This window comes from Teleopsis dalmanni, chromosome X, assembly GCF_002237135.1.
Source record: "Teleopsis dalmanni isolate 2A chromosome X, ASM223713v2, whole genome shotgun sequence".
Taxonomy (NCBI): domain Eukaryota; kingdom Metazoa; phylum Arthropoda; class Insecta; order Diptera; family Diopsidae; genus Teleopsis; species Teleopsis dalmanni.
This window is the reverse complement of record NC_051848.1, coordinates 78,371,347-78,386,676: the sequence shown is the minus strand read 5'-3', so window position 1 is coordinate 78,386,676 and position 15,330 is coordinate 78,371,347. Positions and strand designations below refer to the sequence as shown.

The following is a 15,330-nucleotide window of genomic DNA, read 5'->3' as shown; positions in this document are numbered from 1 at the left end:
TAGCTGGGAAACACTAAGTTATTACTTCTATAATGAGCTTCTTTTTATTTATTACCCTATTACTATCTTATTATTTTGAATAAAACGAGTGATATCCACTTTTGCTGGTAAATAAAATAAAAGCTCTTGTTGGTTCGTAATTCATGTATGTGTTTATTTATTAAGATAAAAGTTGAATGGTGTTTAAGGTTAGGGTTTGGGATGTGGGATGTGGGTTTTGGGTGTTATGGTTATCAAGATGACTTTTGTATACTATGGTATTCATACATTAACTTAGTAAATTTTAATTAGTCATTATTATCCGGGTATGAGAATTTAACCTAATGTTAGTTGATGACATTATTTGGATATGATTTGTTCAGTGAGTCCAAAATTAAGTAGTAGTAGTTGAGCAACTTTTTTCATTGGCACAAGTTTGATCCTATTTCGGGTTGGTTCGATGGTTATTGCCTTCATCATTTTCTGTGTTATTTTCCTCATAAATCATCTTGCCATATTCCTTCTTCCTTTTCACTTGATCTCTTCCATCGCGTTCACTAGTCTTGGTTTTTCTTTCGAGTTTAGCTATTAACCTCTTTACGTTATCGTTTTTGGGCTCCGCCCAATTTTTAAATTTATTTCGTATCGTTTTAAAATCAAATTCTTTTTGGAGGTCAGTTGTACCTATTCCAAACAAAACTTTTAATATTATTCATATTATTCATATTTTAATATGGATTTCATAATACATATGTATAAAAATGCGTACTTGTTCCTAAATAGAATACTTACCACTACATTCTTTACTGCAGCATGGCTTTTCATTAGGTAGTACCATTGGCGTTTCAGTTTTATAGATAAGGTTTTCATTTGGATTCAATTCTACAGGTGAGACTGTGGAGGCTGATCCCTCATAGAGTAGAGGCTGAAATGGAGGGTTGATTTCATGTTCAGTGTTAATGGTTGAGTAACTTGTCTCTGCAAACTCCTTCGGAAGATTTCTATTTGCTTCAACTGGTTTGGAACTGTTTTTCTTTTTATTAACAACTTTTCCTGCTGAGGCATTCCCATCGTTTGTACTATTTGCATTTTCAAGAAGAACAAATTTCTGTCTTGCTCTTAAGAATTGTTCACTTGTTAAGGGGCAATCATTATTTTGAAATATCACATCTCCTCCATATTGTCTATCCTTAGGTGACACAGACGTTCCATCACCTTTATATTTTAATGTTATACTTTCGGGTTTAGTGGCATTGCCCGATATCGAACTTTTAATCATTTTCACTTGTTTATTAAATGATTATGTATTAAATATCTAGTATACGTCAGGCCAACAATTCTTGTTACAAAACTCGTGTTCTAAAGCAAAATTCATTACGGAGAAAAAAATTTTTAGCATATTACTAGACAAACTCAATTTTTAGAATTATTTCATTGATTTCACATATTCCATATTATTATGTTATTTGTTTATTGAACGTTTTCTCGAAAGACGTTATCTCAAGACTCTCTAAAATAAGTTTATTAGCATTTACAGTCATTAACTGAGTATTTGTAATTTATACAAAACTGTCAGTATCTGTCATGCAGTTTTACTACATGTTTGATATCTGATCTACAAGAACGATGTCATAAAAAATTATTAAAACTTACACTCAACAAAACTTCATGCGGGAATAAAAATCACATTTCGAAATAGGCATCACCAGAATGCGCGTATCCAAATGGCGGATCCGTGCACGTTTCTCAAAAATAAGTGGTAGAGGGAAAATTAAATTCTTTACGGATGAATTTTTTTCTTCACATAGGTCGAAACAACCTCTCGACATTGGCTGAGGCCGCCTAAACCTGGTGCTCTATATGCTTTCAAATGAAAGCCTGTCGGCGGAAAAAGGGAAAGAAAGAAAAAACAAAGCCAGTGACCGCGAAGGTCAGCTCCAATCGCGCAGACAGACTACTGTGACAATAATCAATCATTGTTATTTTATATACCATACATATGTAGTAGTCTACAGAATACTTTTTTCACAACCTAGTATGAATAATATTGGTATAATAAATTTTTATACACTAAGAGCTTGAGTCAACGTTTAGGTTATAAAATCTCAAAGTGATCTTTACGACTTTCGTTCTTTGACTTTAGCACATTGATTAATGGAGTCTTAAAACAACCCATAAACTTACTTTGGATCCCAATTAGAAGTTTATGTTCCAAAGAGAAATTATTGTTAAGCGTGAATTACGATTTATTGTATATAGGAAAACGTGATGGTTGCATTCCGAATGTTATCTTCGGACTCTATATATTCTTTTACACCTTGTCAATGGCACGTTAGCAAATATCTTATTTCCTTATATACTTCTTGATACCCGAAATACTAAAAAATTTTGTTAAAGAAAGTTCGAAACATGTTTTGAAGTGACCGGGAATTTTGAATAGATAAACACAAAATTGTTTCTGAAAAATTATGAAGAAAATGTTGTCAAATATGCTAAGTCAAAACTTTTTAAATCTCAAGGAAAACCTGATTTAATTTGTTTTTCAGATTTAAAATTCAAAGGAAGTGTAATTTCGTTTCCAGTAGGTTGAATCCATGTTGCTGAAGAAAGTTCTATTGGATATGTCTTTATAAACTGTGTAACGTAGCAACAAAATCATTACGTATCTATCAATAATAAAAATATATATGGTAGCCTTGATACAATATAATTTTATAATGTGGATATGGCAATTCTTGTCCATAACTTATTGAAAAAATTGTGTTAATCACAGAATACACACAGAAGTGTTGAAATTGTTTTGAGCCGTCGATTCATTTGTAGAACGACATAAAACTAATGTGGCTTCATTATATAAAACCTCTATACGACACTTAATTATAATAGACTTTTATATATTTATGTTACTTTGGATACGTATCTAACTTATGAGTTTTTTTTATATTATTTTATTTTGAAAAAATAAAAAACCTTTTTTTAATTTTTACATCAGCAGAAGCCGAATTTATTGTTGTAAATGGGTAGAAAGTTAATTTCAGACCCTGCATTGGATTGAAAATTTGTGGTATTATATAACATATACTATTAAAATACTATTTTGCTATTTTGTATGCAAATATGTTTAGTTGTACCTCTTATATGTAAGTATGTTAAGTTATACCTATATCTGCTCGTTGTATAACCTTTCTACATCTAATAATAGCATTTGCTAATAATATGGATTTTGTATTTAAAAGTTGCTGTCTTCTGTTCTGGAATGTTCATAAATCAAATGATTAAAATGTGTGTATTATAGTTTATTTTATTCAGAACTAAAATATGGAATTGAGTGTAGGGTGGGGTGTAGGGACATATATTTATAATACTAACGATTCAAAATATGTCACTCGACTTATAAACAATAAAATGCGGCTTCGGCATAATGTCTTAATTCTTAACATAATGTCTTAACATAATTTTTGGGAATTTGAAAATACTGCCATTAAAATATTTTTTTATTATTGTAGATTACTAAATTCATCCACTTATTCACTTACAATAATAATTATAAGCTTATTTATCATTTTAGTAAGGTCTTCTCACAGAATACAAACGCATTTTTTGTTTTCAATTTGAATAAAACTCAAATGTATAAATAAAATCATAAAACTAAACATATGAGCTATTAACATTAATTATAAAACTTTATTAAAAAACAATTCTTACAAGTTATACAAAAATAAAAAAAAAATTTTAAGGAAAATAATATATTATATTACTCATAACAAGTATAATTTTAAACAAAATTCTGTGTATGACTTAGTTGGTGCCAAGTTGCTGATCCAATAATTTACACTTGATGCCCGTTTAGTAACTGCTTGTTTAGATCTTTGACCTATAACTGTAAGTGAGTTGGTGCGAACATTGTCTGTACGGTTTTCATATTTTTTATGATCGCTACTACCTTTTATTGCAGTCAATTTTGACGATTTCCTGAGACTGCTTATTTTATCAAGACCAAAATAAAAGGATGAATTAAAATGTAAATTTTATATATTGTAATAACCTTTGCCGGCTCTTTCCAAAACTGGGGTATACTCAGAGTATAGCAGGATTAAACACAAGACTTAAAAAATTTGTTAAGTTGCTTTTTAAATATAGATATTAAGTCAAAGATCTCTTTTCGGCTCATTCTGCTCGCAACTCATGAGGCGACAAGAAGCTCTTCTCATACGATGGCTCACGATTGAAGATTTGTACGAAGGTGTATCATTTTGAAAAAAATTGAGTTAAACCTAATAGTGAAATAGTTCTATGTTGCTGTAATAAATATTTTATTTTGCTTTTTATATTTAATATTATGCAAGTACTTTTAATAGCACAAAAGATCAATCATGGTCGCAGTGCTCTGCTCAAATGGGAGCTAGTACCCTGTTATTTCCTAAGTACTTTTAATTATGAAACAGGCAATTAGATAAATTAGATTCTCAATTAGCCTTACTACAGAATCTTATTTCCTTATGTATAACTTACTATTAAATAAAATTTTATAAAGTAGTCAGCCACACACAGAAGTACAAAATCAAACTCAGGAACCACCAAAACCCACTTGCAACCAATCTTACTCAAAGCACTGGAACCCAGCGTCTCAAAAGGAACTATATAAACCCGGCTATTAAAGAATAATGTCCGACATGTAAACGAAATTGGACGAAGCTTTGGATAAGGACAATTAATTATCTATTTTCTCTTCTTATACAGTAATTAGCAGCGATAATTTATTGTTAGTTCTGAGTTGATTTTTAGAAGATTCAATAAAATTGATATTTTTAATTTTTTCAAAGTAAGATTCGTAGAACTGATCCTCTTCACTTATATCATTCCGAAACAAATACCCTTTCTCTATCTACCCTTTTTAATTTCGTTGTTGCTGTATCCAATCCATTTTCACAGCCGACCAGGTACAGTTCACTCTTCCAAACAAGTTCAGGTCGCTTCTCTATCACAAATTTTAACTGGGAAGAGTTAGGACAGTTTAACTTCACTGACAATGAGATTAAGATTTCAATTATAATAAGTATTAAGGTTTCAACTTGGACCATGTCTATCATCACTACCATACATTTCCATATGTAAAACCAGGACAGGGCGCTGGTTTATGGGCGCGCTTTATGCCTGTTGTAACATTGAATGAACGACAAATGAGTTTCTTATAAAAGTATTTGTTGTATAAAATAAAAACTAACGTAAATTTTATTAATATTAAAATTTATGTATAATTAAATATAATATGTTATTTAGTTTATAAAATATTAATCTCAGTTTGGTTAAATAGCATTTTATGCTTCGCCAAAGATTCTAGGTGGTCTTAAATCATGAGTTTTTCTTATATATACGGTAATACAATGGGCCTATAGGCCTAAGTGGATCCACTAGGGATCGCCAGTATAACCTAACCTTGTATAGGTTTATCTGACTGGTTAGAAACTTCATATAGACCTAAAGGTTCCGGACAAAAATGTCTACTTCAAATCTTTACTATATGCAGATTTGTAGTAGACATTTTTACGAATCTAAGGAACTTATAAAGCTTTATTGCCGATCCTCTTTACCCTTGAACCCGTAACTATTTGCCGTGCATTTTTAGGAGTATTTGTAGACGAGAGTGTTTGTAGATAAATTTAAAAACATACCCAATGCGCTGTAGTTTCCAGTACACAAGCATCGTGCTATCAGAGGGAAAATTATAAATTAAAATACTAAAGTTTGTATTAATGAATAATTAGTTCTTCAATATTTAGTTTATATTAAATGATGATACCAGAAAGGATTCTAAAAGATCAAAAAAAAAACTCTAGATTATATGTTCGTTAATAGTTAATTCAAAAAATGTATTAAATGTAACGAGATTAAAAAAGTGTGTGAATTTACAAAAGGCAATCAATTCACAAAAACAAACTTAATGGATACGATAATATTATTATAATATTCTTATTCTATAAAATATTCAAAAAAAAACAGATTCATATTTTGGTAAATTATTTCAGGAACATTTGGAATGTCCTCATAGGAAAAATATCCACAACATTCGAGTTGTGAGGTAAAGTACACCAAACAAAAATGGAATCTAAATGTTTTTGTTTGAATTAAATTCAAATTTTTTAAATTTCATTTGTTTTTTATATAAAAATATTCAAATTAAAGCAAATAGTTACTAAAAGTTTGTTCTTTAAACTCAAGTATGAGGTATTGTTTTAGCACTTATGTTACCTCAGTGTGCAACAAATTAAATAAAAAGTGAATTTGTAGCGTCTCCACCGCCGTCAATTAATATAAAATAAAAATTAAATATAATTATAAGGAAAAAATATTTCTTACAACAAATATAAATTCTTTTCGAGTGCAGTAGATGGAGCACGGTTGATGTTCTCACCTACCAAGAATGCCAATTTATGAGCATACTGACACACTGCTGGTACGCGGCAGGTACCAGCCCAATTATAATACCATATATGTGCGTCATTTTATAAGTTAGCATTTGAATATGTTCTGGCTTAAATCCAGTTGTATCGTGTATAACGTTGTAGTTGGTAGGTGAAACCGTACCTTGGAATATAGACTGCGACACTAAATAAAAGTCAACGCTCTGGTAAAGTAATAATATCGTCCACAACGGTACCAGGTGGAGGATTGCGACCTTTGAGAAAGTATCGCGTGTTGATTCTTTTAGATGCAACTATAAATGCGAAGCGTGGACGTGCACTTCCAACGCTACTATATATTTCGTCTAATCTATTGACTAGAGCTTTAACTTCATGGTTTACAACTTGGTGCAGCTGACCATCACCAACTCCATCACGATAAAATACTATACGTTCAGGCAAGCATTGATGCTCCTCTTTAAATGCCCGTAAAGCGTTCGCTACACTTAGCGTTAAATAATTTGATAATTCTTGGCCTTCTACATATTCTTGGACTAATGAATAATATCTTGATAACTTCTTTATGTCCATTGTTGAAACAAATGCGCCATATGAATTATGTTTATTTTTAGTTGAATGATATACATCAAAACCGCATGTCATAATACCACGCAATTTAGCGTTCATTTGTATGACAACCTTCGTTGCTATTGACATTAGACCAGCCGATTTTTCTGGACGAGGTGCAATAACCTTCATAGTCACAACTTGTGAAGCAACTACTCTATCAACGCAACATTTTTTCTTAATTACAGCATATCTGCAAATCAATAAATAATATCAATAATGTCGTTATTATTTAGAAATATTTAATATTTACTTTTCTTCGCTGGGACTGAAAAGAACCGTCATAACGATCTGCGGATCTTGAGATACAGCAACATCTATAGCTGAAGCATAAGAATTATTTCTGTCATCCTTCATTTCGATACTTTAAAATAAAATACAAAAGAACATTAAAAAAAACATCAAAATAGCTGAATATGTAAATACTATATAGATTGTAATTGCGATATAATTATGGTGGATAGGTGACTTTAAATGTCATCATACGAGTTAGAATTGAAGAAGATCTACGTCCCAGATTTTTGTGAGTTGGGCACAAAAACATATCGTTCAAATATATCTAAAGGTCTGTTTAAACAAAAGATTTTGGAATTATTTATCGTGGAACTGTACTATTTGCAATCAAAATACGTTACGAGTATGGCAAGCTTAACCAAAATATATCCCCAATCCCTATAATCTTCCCCACCTTGACTCATCAATTACCCACCCACATCCTAAAAAACATGTATCGTCGTGTAATTTCTTCTTCTTTACAGATACGCACTGGTTAATACGACATCAACATGATAACATGGTCACAAACGCTTTGTCGTCGGGATAGACAAATGGCTCCAGGACATACATTCCCGAAACTAAGTTCCTCCAACGCGGCCCATACTAAATTTCAGTCCTTTTCATACAGTTTAAAGGTAGGTATCTTTATTCTGTCCTTCATTCTGCTGACTTTTGCAATAAAGATGCCTAAAGATGAAGATGGTGGCAAACCTAGATGGCATACGTTTAGATGCATAAAGAAATAAACTAGCTTTTGGTATTAATATAAAAGAAAAGTGTTAACCTAATCTAATAATTCAGCTAGCATATTATCCCTTCTAATCATATTTGTTACTGAAGGAAAATGAATTATATTTCATAATATAAATAGCAAATTAATTGCACATTTAACTCTTCAAAGAGCATTTTAGGCTTTGTCAAAGGGTCGAGGTAGTTTTTAAAGCTTTGCGTTCTTATACGGTAAACCGTATAAATCGATTGTCAGTATAAGCTAACCTAAAATATGTTGAACGAACTAAATATATGTTGAACGAAAAAAATGATGAACTAAAAAAATGATGAACCAAAAAAGTGGCTGACCAAAAAATATGTTTGACTAAAAAATGATAGATCCAAAAAATGATTGACGAAAAATATGTTTGACCAAAAAAATTATTGATCAAAAAATGACTGATGAAAAATATGTGCGACCAAAAAAATATATTAAAACGACTGCATCGCTTAGTGTTTTAAAATATATTTAAATAACTGAACTAGTTATTCATATATACACATTCAGTTAATTACTTACTACTTTGGTTCATCAATTTGCATCTTCATGCCGCTAGCTACACGTTGACATGTTTTAACGAAGTTCTGAGCTTCACGTACACTCCGTCCAGAAATATTGACCTCATGGTGAAATACTTCCAGAAATGGATGATTAAAATTAACAATAACAAAACCAAGGCTATATTCATAACACGAAAGAGAAGGCAGCATCCTCCAAGAGTGAGCGTCAGTTACACGGATTTACGGTGGGAAGTAAGCATAAAATATCTGGGGGTCACATTTGACAAACGGCTCAATTGGTATAAGCAAATGAAATGCGAACGGAATAGCTGCTCAAAAACTCCTACATTTTCTAAAGCCGCTGTTCAATAATAATCACTTCAACCTCAAAAATAGAAAGTTACTATAAACTCAAATAATTAGGCCACCACTACTGTACGAATGTGTTACGTACAGCAAAGCCTCAGATACTGCCATGATTCCATGGTATATTAGAACAACAGACATGCAAAGAGATGTAAGGGTCGACTTAGTGAAAAAATATATCAGGGACAGAGCCCTAAAATTATTCACAAAAGTTGATACGCTGCCCAACCACGTTCTAACAAACCTCAAGTCCACTTCAGAACCCACAGGAAGATATGCTAACCTACGGTCTGTCATCAGTTATACAATAAATAAACGATATGAATTCCAGTATAGTTAAAGCTTAGTGAGGAGCTGAACTGAAGAAACCACAACAAAAACAATAACATATATTGTATTTGTGAATTTCAAATACAAGAGGTACGAACTGAACGAAATCAACAACGATAATTAGAACGGAGAAAAGGGCGCCGGTTCGTAATTAACACACGCAGAACCAATGACCGACTGCGCCAACAACTACATCAAGCATTTTGTTCCTTCGTCTTGCATTCGAGTACGAGCCAGATATTGAGTATTCCGCACATCTATAATGTCGATTGGTTTTATGGACAAAAAATGCCCTTATTGTCATGCATCATGCACTGAAATTCAAACAAGAGTCAGCCGTGATGTGTTGCGCATTAGATAAAGTACAACTACCAGAAATTAAGAAACCACTAGAGCCATTGAACGGATTGCTCATCGGCATGCCTGAAGGTTGAAAACTGTATATAGAATCGATAGATAAAGTTTGTGAGTTTTTAGAGTCACTGGATTTGTTAGGCATGCCACCACCACACATTCTATGACTGTAAGTTGGACCGCCGGTTATTTTACTTCTATTTTACCATCAATAAGTCGGAAGACCAAACGATGTCTGTTTACGGCTTAGGTTTGGACACGTGGCATGTTCTCACGTGGGCAAACTATCAAGCCTATGTGTGTTGGCTAAAGACGAATAAACATATTACTTCTTGAATCTAAATTTAACTTTTAAGAGATCAAACAAGGAATATGTCCGTTATTTTAATGAAATATATTGAATCAAGAAAACGAATGGTTGGTGTTTTTTCCTTTTGATCGGCGATCATCGTCTACAGCGCTCATATCCTCTTTTTATCATACAGCACATTGTCACACAATCACAATACATTCGTTATCTTTCATTTAAAAAAAATAATAATCACTAGAACTTATTTATATGGCAAAACAACGTTTGCCGGGATATCTAGTATTTCATAAATTTTTTTTTAAACAAAAATTTAAAAATGAATAAATAAAGTTACTATTAAGACTATATATTTGTTATTTGTTATAAGAGAATTTCTCCTTACTCGTTTGTAGTAATCTACGAATGTGACATCTTTTTCCTTTCGTTTGAAAGTGGATTTGGGCGACATACCGAAATCTATATCACTCACACGATATGTTTTGTTATTATAATCAGTGATTACTACCATGCCTGTAACAATGTATTATTATTGATTATTATTGAAGTATTGATAATCATTTGATTTTATTCTAGATATTACTATGTACTACTTACCAATTACTTCGGCCTCAAATGCGTTTTGATAATCTGATGACACTTCCACTAATTGAGTCAAAATGTTGTAAATTGTGTCAGTGCGCAATACCTTATGTGCGATTTCAGCACACATCAGTACATCCAATTCATGCTGACGAATAGAGGTAATATATCCTATAAACTTCATTAAACAATTACACTAAACTTACTTTAGCTACTGGATCAAAGAAATTTCGATTCAATTGTTGTAGTTTCCAGCCTTCCATAGATCAACGTAAAATCAAGTTGAGTACATGCAACTGTTGCATATCTGTTAATTCTACTATGCCAACATGTTTAATTTTAATTTGTACTGTATTTCCTGCACGATCCGTTGTTAGTATCTTATGGACAACATTCATCATTATACTTTTCAGATTTTGTGTAGAAAATAGCAAAATACCACCAACAACGTATCCTCGAACCATAACTGGACGACCAACTGCACCTTGCTTATTTACGCACGACGCTGGTCGAGTATGTTGTATAACGTCAGTTAAAATACGTTTTCCTCACATGCCACGTATTTGGTCAATTGCAGCTATAGATATGGATATAACAACATAAAGAAACAATATAAAATATCATAGAAAGAACAATCATAATTATTGTCATAATCTGCATACCAATAGTTGCTGCCTCAGTGTTATCATGACTTTGGTGAACGTTTGAACTGGGAGAACCACTGGGAGAACTAAAGGAAAATATTTACGTCAACATAAGCCTGGTTAAATAATATATTTTATGGCATACTCATGAAAACACTGGAAATGGACACATCGGACTGATGAGAAGATCCACAACTTGCTGTTGACGGCAAACTACCAAAACTCTAATATCAAATGAATAAAAATTAATTAAATCAAGTCTCTTTAAATCTTAAATTTGTTCTTACTTACAGATGATTCAGAGGCAGGATAACTGCCAAGTCCATCACCGCGACCACGATACATGCCAGGTCTACGCTCTGCACCACTGCGTTGTTCACCACGTTGGCCACTACCGCCGCCGCGAGGTTGCCAGCCACGGATGCCACCACCATCACCATCATCGCAGTTGCCACGATAGCCGCCGCCGCCACCACCACCATTATCGCCGCCACGTCTACCTCTGTCTCCTCCTCTATTTTCAGAACTTCTTCCGCGTTCTCCTCCACCTCCTCTATATTCCGCACCTCTTCCGCATTGCATTCTAAAGATGTATTAAAACTTTAAAATTAAATTATGTTTTTAATTATTTTCACATGCATTTGTGCAAAAAGCAACTCCAAAATTTATTGGAATTTTATTTCTTCGTAAAGCAAAGCGGCTTCCACTTATTGCGTCGCCGATGGCAGCACATTTTGACAATTGTTCGACATTCTAAGTGCTAAGAAAAAAAATGTGTATACACAACTGTACACACATACATATACACTTGTATATGCGAATATGGAATGAAGATTGCATATAAGTTGCATATTAGACCATTAAACAACAACAAAAACCATTAAATAAATTACCATTAAAGTGAATCATTCATTCCTACTACCAGTTGCTTCGAACTGTTGCTTTTTTATTCCTTTTTATTCTTTTTTGTGCCACTGATTGTGCAGACTCCAAGATATGTTGACATAACTTATGTATAGGATACGTGTACCAATGTATAGGGCTACATATAGGGCGTATAGGTTGACCTGGTTTGTGAATCTTAAGAGTTCCGTATAGATAAGGTAGAGATGGATTTTTTGTATTATACTCCTGTATAACTTGATGGATTTTGTGAGGATAGGGTCTTCCATTCCCTTTATAAATCCTGCACAATGCGCGATAAAGCAACCGGTACTGAGCGCCGCACTTACGCACCAGAATACCAATATCCTCGGTTAGTTGGAGGCAATAGCCCTCTTTTGTATAATTTTTTAACCAGTCGTCCACCTTAGTTATGTAGTCGTCTCTATACATAAGAATTGTTGATTTACTCTTGTCTGCCTGAACCGTTACTACGTTGCGATGTAAGTGAAGGAAGTTGTAAGTTGTCTGGTAAAGATGTTGCAACATTTTATGATGGTGAGTGGGTTGCCTATGATTGACCATTACTTCTAAGAATTTGTATATGTTCTCATCCATCTCGTTCCGGCATAGTATGTTAAGATCGAGACAGGCATCTAGGTGTGCTTCATGGTAATTGTAGATGTAGGAGAGGTAATTGGTTAAAGTGGGAGGAGATACAGGACAGTATTTCGGACCGAAGCTCAAGAGGATTTCTACCTCCTTAGGAATTTGCAAACTGGTCAAATTCATGAATCCACCAGGGATGGGATGAGGATATAATATATCCGGGATATATTTTTGCGGGATAGTTGTCAGAATCTGAGGAAGGGATAGCTCAGAAGTATGAGCTAGATAAGGTGCTAGATTTGTTGCGGGAATGATAATGGATGGTAAAGGGACTGTAGGATGTGCGGTAGGTAGTATATTACGCGTACCTAGTGCGTACTCAACCCCATCGGTATATGCCGATAACCACGTACACTCTCGTGGGTCATTTAGTTCCGCTAACGCAGCATCCATACTTGTCGTATTAGAAGTGTTACTGTGTGCTGTGATATGAGAAATATTATATATATATAGATAATGTCCCACATTTTGTATGTAAGATATGTTAGAAATTTAGATATATAATAATAGCTTATAGATAATATAGGTTATATAAGAAGTATTTAGATTGCTGGATTGTGTCTTGAACTTGTGGTGATGCAACTATATATTGTACTCAAGTCAACTTTCTTGTTCAGAGATGGATGATTGTTATGTGTATGAATGGTATTTAATGTGTATATAAAAACAGAATAGTAGATATTGCAACATGATTTATTATGCATATAAAAAATAGAATGGTAGATATTGCAACAAGTTTTGTATGTAAAACATGTTAGTTGTACACATGTTTTAAAGGATTGTAACGCTGACTGTTAAGTAAGGTTTCTTTGAAATGGTTTTTGTGGGTAATATTAAGCTTAGAATTATTAAATATTTCTGGAGTAATATTAAGCGTTGGATTATTAAATTTTAATAAATATTAAGGTATAAAATATAAATATAAATAAATATAAATGTATAAATATAAATATAAAAATAAACATTTTTGACAAAACAATATAGGATAAAATTTTGAAATAAATTTATGTTTTCAGAAGATAATAAAGGTAAAGGTATGAAATATAAAATCTTTGTTAAGACAATATAGATTGAAGTTTTGGAATAAATGTAGGTTTTGAAGTGATATAGGTGATAGTATAAAATATAAATTTTTGGTTCTGATAAGACCATATAAGTTAAAGTTTTTGTAATAATATAGGTAAAGTTTATAATACATTTTTAATAGATTTTGTATATAAAAAAGAAATTGGTTATTGACAGACTTTCGAATAAATAAAATATAGGTTGAATTATTATATGTTAAAGTTTATAATAGTTTTTTTTAATAGATTTTGTATATAAAAACGAAATTTGTTATTGACAGACTTTCGAATATATAAACAAAATTTTTAACAAAAAATAGAGGTTGAAGAGTATATATATAGAATTCGTTTTAATGGATTTTTGAATATAAAAACAAGACTTGTTATTAATAGATTTTTGAATATATAAACAATTGTTGATAAGACAATATAGGTAAAAGTTTTTAGAATAAATTTTGATAATGCAGTATAAATATCATTATGGGTTTGAATTTGTAATGATTTATGTACCGTGATAATTTTTTATGAGAATATAATTTTATAACAAAATATAGGTAGTAATTGGTATACTATAATTGTAATATGTTGAAGTATATATATAATTTGTTTTAATGGATTTTAAATATAAAAATAAAACTTGTTATTAATAAATTTTTGAATATATAAACAATTGTTGATAAGACAATATAGGTAAAAGTTTTAGAATAAATTTTGATAATGCAGTATGAATATCATTATTGGATTGCAATTGTAATGATTTAAGTACTGTGATAATTTTTTAAGAGAATATAATAATTTTGATATATTATAAACATTTTAAGAGAATATTAATTTAATCATATATATAAGTTTTTAAGAGAATGCAATAATTTTGATATATTATAAATATTTTTAAGAAAATATTAATTTAATCATATATATAAAAATTTTTATGTAGAGTATTATAAGTTTTTATAAACAATATGTTTTTGTAAAACAATATTAGAAATAATAATCTTAAAAATAGGGTTATGAGAATATAACAATTTTTGTTTATAAAATTTTGTTTATAAGATTTTTAGTAGGACATATTTTTGATCTAAATGTATAAATATATGCAATATAAATACCATTTTGGTTTGCATTTATAATGGATTATGCACTGGGAAATTTTAGACATATTTATTAAGATTTTTTAGGCATATTTATTAAGAACTTTCTGATAAAAGTGTTGACTTATGATTTCATATACAATTATTAGGAATTTTCTGACAAAAAGTGTTGTAATTTGTGACTTCAAGAATAATTTTAATGGTACAATATACTGTGGGTGTATTGCTTATATTATAAATTTATTTGTAGATTTGTATTCATGCTATGTTGAGTTATACCTGCGGAGGTCTTACTGCGTGTGTGTGTTTCTGGCTCGGCGGGTGTGGTGACATCTGATTGAGGTTGACGTTCAAGACTGGAGACACCTGGGGGTGAAATTTTAATTTATTTGTTTTAATATAAGAAATAGAAATTGAAAGAATGTACAGTAACCTTATACACAAACCTGTTTGCAATGATGCGGAGAGGTGCTGGTGATCTCTGGT

General features: G+C 31.5%; 2 protein-coding genes and 1 pseudogene across 3 annotated transcripts; all 3 read right to left on the bottom strand.

Annotated features, from left to right (window-relative positions):
- Positions 1 to 126: 126 nt before the first annotated feature.
- On the bottom strand, positions 127 to 2,437 carry LOC119689595. The gene is made up of 3 exons (XM_038104461.1): positions 2,164 to 2,437; positions 772 to 1,338; positions 127 to 663 (listed from the first exon to the last, which is right to left on the bottom strand). The coding sequence occupies exons 2-3, from the start codon at positions 1,256 to 1,258 to the stop codon at positions 422 to 424; spliced, it is 729 nt and encodes a 242-aa protein (XP_037960389.1). The 5' UTR covers positions 1,259 to 1,338; positions 2,164 to 2,437; the 3' UTR covers positions 127 to 421.
- A 3,754-nt stretch (positions 2,438 to 6,191) lies between these two features.
- LOC119688576 lies at positions 6,192 to 10,979 on the bottom strand (annotated as a pseudogene).
- Positions 10,980 to 11,001: 22 nt separating this feature from the next.
- On the bottom strand, positions 11,002 to 11,746 carry LOC119690259 (keratin, type I cytoskeletal 9-like). 2 transcript variants are annotated; one of them, XM_038105279.1, is made up of 4 exons: positions 11,430 to 11,746; positions 11,284 to 11,362; positions 11,157 to 11,224; positions 11,002 to 11,071 (listed from the first exon to the last, which is right to left on the bottom strand). In XM_038105279.1, exons 1-4 carry the CDS (start codon positions 11,718 to 11,720, stop codon positions 11,027 to 11,029), a joined length of 483 nt encoding a protein of 160 aa, XP_037961207.1. In that variant the 5' UTR covers positions 11,721 to 11,746; the 3' UTR covers positions 11,002 to 11,026. The 2 variants fall into 2 exon arrangements, with proteins under 2 accessions (XP_037961207.1, XP_037961208.1); XM_038105280.1 differs by having other exon boundaries at positions 11,157 to 11,215.
- Between the last annotated feature and the right edge of the window lie 3,584 nt (positions 11,747 to 15,330).

Excerpts from the sequence above, each read along its gene's own strand:
- LOC119689595 (XM_038104461.1), bottom strand. The coding sequence starts at position 1,258 with ATGATTAAAAGTTCGATATCGGGCAATGCCACTAAACCCGAAAGTATA. Across the intron at positions 664-771 it reads CTGCAGTAAAGAATGTAGTG|GTACAACTGACCTCCAAAAA; the intron begins GTAAGTATTCTA and ends TGTTTGGAATAG.
- LOC119690259 (XM_038105279.1), bottom strand. The coding sequence starts at position 11,720 with ATGCAATGCGGAAGAGGTGCGGAATATAGAGGAGGTGGAGGAGAACGC. Across the intron at positions 11,225-11,283 it reads CATTTCCAGTGTTTTCATGA|TTCTCCCAGTGGTTCTCCCA; the intron begins GTATGCCATAAA and ends ATTTTCCTTTAG. Across the intron at positions 11,072-11,156 it reads CACTGAGGCAGCAACTATTG|CTGCAATTGACCAAATACGT; the intron begins GTATGCAGATTA and ends CCATATCTATAG.